The following is a 9,569-nucleotide window of genomic DNA, read 5'->3' as shown; positions in this document are numbered from 1 at the left end:
GTTTTAGTTTGCGTGTTTTAGTGTTTGTGTTTTGGTGTTTGTGTTTTGGTGTTTTAGTGTTTGTGTTTTGGTGTTTTAGTGTTTGTGTTTTGGTGTTTGGTGCTTTAGTGTTTGTGTTTTGGTGTTCTAGTGTTTGTGTTTTGATGTTTTAGTGTTTGGTGTTTTAGTTTGGGTGTTTTAGTGTTTGGTGTTTTAATGTTTGTGTTTTGGTGTTTGTGTTTTGGTGTTTTAGTGTTTGGTGTTTTAGTGTTTGTGTTTTGGTGTTTTAGTGTTTGGTGTTTTAGTGTTTGGCGTTTGTGTTTTGGTGTTTTAGTGTTTGTGTTTTGGTGTTTTAGTGTTTGGTGTTTTACTGTTTGTGTTTTGGTGTTTTAGTGTTTGTGTTTTGGTGTTTTAGTGTTTGGTGTTTTAGTGTTTGTGTTTTGGTGTTTGGTGCTTTAGTGTTTGTGTTTTGGTGTTCTAGTGTTTGTGTTTTGATGTTTTAGTGTTTGGTGTTTTAGTTTGGGTGTTTTAGTGTTTGTGTTTTGGTGTTTTAGTGTTTGGTGTTTTAATGTTTGTGTTTTGGTGTTTGTGTTTTGGTGTTTTAGTGTTTGTGTTTTGGTGTTTTAGTGTTTGGTGTTTTAGTGTTTGTGTTTTGGTGTTTTAGTGTTTGGTGTTTTAGTGTTTGGTGTTTGTGTTTTGGTGTTTTATTGTTTGTGTTTTAGTTTTTGGTGTTTTAGCATTTGGTGTTTTAGTGTTTGTGTTTTGGTGTTTGTGTTTTGGTGTTTTAGTGTTTGGTGCTTTAGTGTTTGTGTTTTGGTGTTCTAGTGTTTGTGTTTTGGTGTTTTAGTGTTTGGTGTTTTAGTGTTTGTGTTTTGGTGTTCTAGTGTTTGTGTTTTGGTGTTTTAGTGTTTGGTGTTTTAGTGTTTGTGTTTTGGTGTTTTAGTGTTTGGTGTTTTAGTGTTTGTGTTTTGGTCCGTCCCCCCGATGATGAAGATGGAACTCTGTTCCTGATGTCCTGTCTGTAATCTGCCTTCAGATTGCCGGCTCTCCGGACTCCACTCTGTTACTCCGTTTACACGCAGCCGGGTATTTATGAAAACGGGTATCTTCTCCTCCCCGGACTAGAAAATAATTCCGTTTACACAATGCTCAAAAACAGCCAGGGAGGGCTGTCAGAAACATGTCAAACAAATAGAAAGCCAACCAGAGATCTGAAAGCCAGGGAGGAGGGGCCGTCAGATCACAGTGCGGAAACTCCGGTTCCACTGTTTACACGCAGCATGAAAACGGAGTTTCACAAATCCCCACTTCGCCCGGAGTTTCCGAAAGCAGCCGTTTTCAGTGACTGAAGCCTCTTTTCCGGGTAAATGACGGTGCAACCGCATAAATAAACCTCGGTTTCCATGGATACCCGGCTGCGTGTAGGCGGGGTCTGAGCAGCAGAGGGAGCGCCGACACTACAGGCGCGAGCCCCGGACTGTGTCACGTGACCCTCCCCACCGGTCCCGGGTCTCTCCCCCCTCCTCCCCCCCCATGGCGGAGCCGCTTCCCGGATGGAGCTCGCTGTTGTCGCGCTGCTGCTGAGCCGTTTACCGAGAGCAGCCGGAAGCGGATTATTGTTTGTCCGGTGCGGTTTCCGGGGAAGCCGCGGTTTGATCCCGGAGAGATGATGGCGGAGAGGCCCGTGGATGTGAGCGCTCTGCCGCCGGAGGTCCGGGAGCAGCTGGCTGAGCTCGACCTGGAGCTGTCTGAGGGTGAGAGCTCGCACACACACACACACACACACACACACACACACACCATCATCATCATCATCATCTGAACACACAGCATCATCATCATCATCTGAACACACACACACCATCATCATCATCATCATCTGAACACACACACCATCATCATCATCATCTGAACACACACAACATCATCATCATCTGAACACACACCATCATCATCATCTGAACACACAGCATCATCATCATCATCTGAACACACACCATCATCATCATCTGAACACACAGCATCATCATCATCATCTGAACACACACACACCATCATCATCATCATCATCTGAACACACACCATCATCATCATCATCATCATCTGAACACACACCATCATCATCATCATCATCTGAACACACACAGCATCATCATCATCATCTGAACACACACCATCATCATCATCATCATCTGAACACACACAGCATCATCATCATCATCATCATCTGAACACACACCATCATCATCATCATCATCTGAACACACACCATCATCATCATCATCATCATCTGAACACACACCATCATCATCATCATCATCTGAACACACACAGCATCATCATCATCATCTGAACACACACCATCATCATCATCATCATCTGAACACACAGCCTGCGCACCTTTCACACTCCAGGTTGTGTAACAGTGAGACTCCTCACACCGGGATTAATGTCACACTGACCTCCTTACCGTCTCCTCCTCATCCCCAGCACACACACACACACACAGCCAGGTTTATTTACATTGCTTTATTTTACATCACTGTCCCTCTCTCCTGCAGAAACAGGGTTTTCTCTTTTTGTTTTTTTAAAAAATATATCTCAGTAAACGGCCTTGTTTTTGACGCGCGCGGCCTGTCTCTGTGCACACGTGGGATCAGTTTGTTTGTTTATTTATTTATTTATTGATGGTGTTTATTTCCACATCTCGCTGCGCCCTGTGCTCATTACTGACTCATGATGAATAAATTAATTCTTGGTTCTGTTGAACATGACTCTCAGATCCACACCATCACACATTCAGGAATCATCTCTCTGACATTTACTCTCTACCTTCACACACACTATCACAATAACACTATCACACACACTATCACAATAACACTATCACACACACTATCACAATAACACTATCACACACACTATCACAATAACACTGTCACACACACTATCACAATAACACTATCACACACACTATCACAATAACACTATCACACACTATCACAATAACACTATCACACACTATCACAATAACACTATCACACACTATCACAATAACACTATCACACACTATCACAATAACACTATCACACACACTATCACAATAACACTATCACACACACTATCACAATAACACTATCACACACACTATTACAATAACACTATCACAATAACACTATCACACACTATCACAATAACACTATCACACACACTATCACAATAACACTATCACACACACTATCACAATAACACTATCACACACACTATTACAATAACACTATCACAATAACACTATCACACACACTATTACAATAACACTATCACAATAATACTATCACACACACTATCACAATAACACTATCACACACACTATCACACACTATCACAATAACACTATCACACACTATCACAATAACACTATCACACACACTATCACAATAACACTATCACAATAACACTATCACACACTATTATAATAACACTATCACACACACTATTACAATAACACTATCACACACTATCACAATAACACTATCACACACACTATTACAATAACACTATCACACACTATCACAATAACACTATCACACACTATTATAATAACACTATCTCACACACTATTACAATAACACTATCACACACACTATTACAATAACACTATCACACACACTATCACAATACCACTATCACAATACCACTATCACACACACTATCACAATAACACTATCACAATAACACTATCACAATACCACTATCACACACACTATTACAATAACACTATCACAATAACACTATCACACACACTATCACAATAGCACTATCACAAACTATTATAATAACACTATCACAATAACACTATCACACACACTATCACAATAACACTATCGCACACACTATCACAATAACACTATCACAATAACACTATCACACACACTATCACAATACCACAATCACAATACCACTATCACACACACTATCACAATAACACTATCACACACACTATCACAATACCACTATCACACACACTATCACAATAGCACTATCACACACACTATCACAATAACACTATCACACACACTATCACACACACTATCACAATACCACTATCACACACACTATCACACACTATCACAATAACACTATCACAATAACACTATCACACACTATTATAATAACACTATCACAATAACACTATCACACACACTATTACAATAACACTATCACACACACTATCACAATTACACTATCACAAACCCTATCACAATAACACTATCACAATAACACTATCACACACACTATCACAATAATACTATCACAAACCCTATCACAATAACACTATCACAATAACACTATCACACACACTATTACAATAACACTATCACAATAATACTATCACACACACTATCACAATAACACTATCACAATAACACTATCACAATAACACTATCACACACACTATCACAATAACACTATCACACACACTATCACAATAACACTATCACAATAACACTCACAATAATACTATCACACACACTATCACAATAACACTATCACAATAACACTATCACACACACTATTACAATAACACTATCACAATAATACTATCACACACACTATCACAATAACACTATCACAATAACACTATCACAATAACACTGTCACACACACTATCACAATAACACTATCACACACACTATCACAATAACACTATCACAATAACACTATCACAATAACACTCACAATAATACTATCACACACACTATCACAATAACACTATCACAATAACACTATCACAATAACACTCACAATAATACTATCACACACACTATCACAATAATACTATCACACACTATCACAATAACACTATCACAATAACACTATCACAATAACACTATCACAATAACACTCACAATAATACTATCACACACACTATCACAATAATACTATCACACACACTATCACAATAACACTATCACAATAACACTATCACAATAACACTCACAATAATACTATCACACACACTATCACAATAATACTATCACACACACTATCACAATAACACTATCACAATAACACTATCACAATAACACTATCACACACACTATCACAATAACACTATCACACACACTATCACAATAATACTATCACAAACCCTATCACAATAACACTATTACAATAACACTATCACACACACTATTACAATAACACTATCACAATAATACTATCACACACACTATCACAATAACACTATCACAATAACACTATCACAATAACACTATCACACACACTATTACAATAACACTATCACACACACTATCACAATAATACTATCACAAACCCTATCACAATAACACTATTACAATAACACTATCACACACACTATTACAATAACACTATCACAATAATACTATCACACACACTATCACAATAACACTATCACAATAACACTATCACAATAACACTATCACACACACTATCACAATAACACTATCACACACACTATCACAATAACACTATCAGACACACTATCACAATACCACTATCACACACTATTATAATAACACGATCACAATAACACTATCACACACACTATTACAATAACACTATCACAATAACACTATCACACACACTATCACAATAACATTATCACACACTATTATAATAACACTATCACAATAACACTATCACACACACTATTACAATAACACTATCACACAGACTATCACAATAACATTATCACACACTATTATAATAACACTATCACAATAACACTATCACACACACTATTACAATAACACTATCACAATAATACTATCACACACACTATCTCACACACTATCACAATAACACTGTCACACACACTATCACAATAACACTGTCACACACACTATCACACACACTATCACACACACTATCACACACACTATCACAATAACACTATCACAATAACACTATCACACACACTATCACAATAACATTATCACACACTATTATAATAACACTATCACAATAACACTATCACACACACTATTACAATAACACTATCACACACACTATTACAATAACACTATCACAATAATACTATCACACACACTATCACACACACTATCACACACACTATCACAATAACACTGTCACACACACACTATCACTAACACTATCACACACACTATCACAATAACACTATCACACACACTATCACACACACTATCACACACACTATCACAATAACACTCACAAACACTATCACAATAACACTATCACACACACTATCACAATAACACTATCACAATAACACTATCACACACACTATCACAATAACACTATCACACACACTATCACAATAACACTATCACAATACCACTATCACAATAACACTATCACACACACTATCACAATAACACTATCACACACACTGTCACAATAACACTATCACACACACTATCACAATAACACTATCACAATACCACTATCACACACACTATCACACACACTATCACAATAACACTATCACAATACCACTATCACAATAACACTATCACACACACTATTACAATACCACTATCACAATACCACTATCACACACACTATCACAATAACACTATCACACACACTATCACACACACTATCACAATTACACTATCACACACACTATCACAATAACACTATCACACACTATCACAATTACACTATCACACACACTATCACAATAACACTATCACACACACTATCACAATTACACTATCACACACACTATCACAATAACACTATCACACACTATCACAATTACACTATCACACACACTATCACAATAACACTATCACACACACTATCACAATAACACTTTCACAATAACACTATCACACACACTATCACACACTATCACAATACCACTATCACACACACTATCACAATTACACTATCACACACACTATCACAATAACACTATCACACACACTATCACAATAACACTGTCACACACACTATCACAATAACACTATCACACACACTATCACAATTACACTATCACACACACTATCACAATAACACTGTCACACACACTATCACAATAACACGATCACACACACTATCACAATACCACTGTTACACACACTATCACAATAACACTATCACAATAACACTATCACACACACTATCACACACTATCACAATACCACTATCACACACACTATCACAATTACACTATCACACACACTATCACAATAACACTATCACACACACTATCACACACACTATCACAATTACACTATCACACACACTATCACAATTACACTATCACACACACTATCACAATAACACTATCACACACACTATCACACACACTATCACAATAACACGATCACACACACTATCACAATACCACTGTCACACACACTATCACACACACTATCACAATACCACTATCACACACACTATTACAATAACACTATCACACACACTATCAAAATAACACTATCACAATAACACTATCACACACACTATCACACACACTATCACAATACCACTATCACACACACTATCACAATAACACTATCACACACACTATCACAATTACACTATCACACACACTATCACACACACTATCACAATACCACTGTCACACACACTATCACACACACTATCACAATAACACTATCACACACACTATCACACACACTATCACAATACCACTATCACACACACTATCACAATAACACTATCACACACACTATCACAATACCACTGTCACACACACTATCACACACACTATCACAATACCACTGTCACACACACTATCACACACACTATCACAATAACACTATCACACACACTATCACACACTATCACAATAACACTATCACAATACCACTATCACACACACTATCACAATAACACTATCACAATAATACTATCACAATAACACTATCACACACACTATCACAATAACACTATCACACACACTATCACAATAATACTATCACACACACTATCACACACTATCACAATAACACTATCACAATAACACTATCACACACACTATCACAATAACACTATCACAATAATACTATCACAATAACACTATCACACACACTATCACAATAACACTATCACACACACTATCACAATAACACTATCACAATAACACTATCACAATAACACTATCACAATAACACTATCAGAGTACCACTGTCACACACACAATCACACACACTATCACAATACCACTGTCACACACACTATCACACATTATCACAATAACACTATCACACACACTATCACAATAACACTATCACACACACTATCACAATAATACTATCACAAACCCTATCACAATAACACTATCACACACTATCACAATAATACTATCACAAACACTATCACAATACCACTGTCACAATAACACTGTCACACGCACTATCACAATAAAACTATCACAATAGCACTATCACACACACTATCACAATAATACTATCACGATAACACTATCACACACACTATCACAATAACACTATCACACACACTATCACAATAACACTATCACACACACTATCACAATAACACTATTACACACACTATCACAATACCACTATCACAATACCACTGTCACACATACTATCACACACACTATCACAATACCACTGTCACACACACTATCACACATTATCACAATAACACTATCACACACACTATCACAATACCACTGTCACACACACTATCACAATACCACTGTCACACACACTATCACACATTATCACAATAACACTATCACACACACTATCACAATACCACTGTCACACACACTATCACACACTATCACAATAACACTATCACAGACTATCACAATAACACTATCACAATAACACTATCGCACACACTATCACAATACCACTGTCACACACACTATCACACACACTATCACAATAACACTATCACACACACTATCACAATACCACTATCACAATACCACTGTCACACACACTATCACACATTATCACAATAACACTATCACACACACTATCACAATACCACTGTCACACACACTATCACACATTATCACAATAACACTATCTCACACACTATCACAATACCACTGTCACACACACTATCACACACACTATCACAATACCACTGTCACACACACTATCACACATTATCACAATAACACTATCACACACACTATCACAATACCACTGTCACACACACTATCACACACACTATCACAATACCACTGTCACACACACTATCACACATTATCACAATAACACTATCACACACACTATCACAATAACACTATCACACACACTATCACACACTATCACAATAACACTATCACAGACTATCACAATAACACTATCACAAACACTATCACAATAACACTATCACACACAGTATCACAATAACACTGTCACACACACTATCACAATAGCACTATTACACACACTATCACAATAACACTATCACACACACTATCACACACTATCACAATAACACTATCACAGACTATCACAATAACACTATCACACACACTATCACACACACTATCACAATAACACTATCACACACACTATCACAATAATACTATCACAATA

The 9,569-nt window shown here is 36.8% G+C and overlaps 1 protein-coding gene across 5 annotated transcripts in view; it reads left to right on the top strand.

The window, feature by feature from the left end:
• The first annotated feature begins 1,260 nt into the window (after positions 1 to 1,260).
• dip2bb (disco-interacting protein 2 homolog Bb) overlaps positions 1,261 to 9,569 on the top strand; it is a 187,916-nt gene continuing 179,607 nt past the window's right edge. For all 5 annotated transcript variants that reach the window (XM_060920263.1, XM_060920260.1, XM_060920264.1 and 2 more), the window contains exon 1: positions 1,261 to 1,733. In XM_060920263.1, coding sequence (XP_060776246.1) covers positions 1,646 to 1,733 — 88 coding nt within the window. In that variant the 5' untranslated portion in view covers positions 1,261 to 1,645. The remainder of the gene's footprint in view (positions 1,734 to 9,569) is intronic.

The sequence above is a fragment of the Neoarius graeffei genome, chromosome 4 (assembly GCF_027579695.1).
Source record: "Neoarius graeffei isolate fNeoGra1 chromosome 4, fNeoGra1.pri, whole genome shotgun sequence".
Taxonomy (NCBI): Eukaryota; Metazoa; Chordata; class Actinopteri; order Siluriformes; family Ariidae; genus Neoarius; species Neoarius graeffei.
Note: the sequence above shows the minus strand (reverse complement) of the source record. Positions and strands in the feature narration are given on the sequence as shown.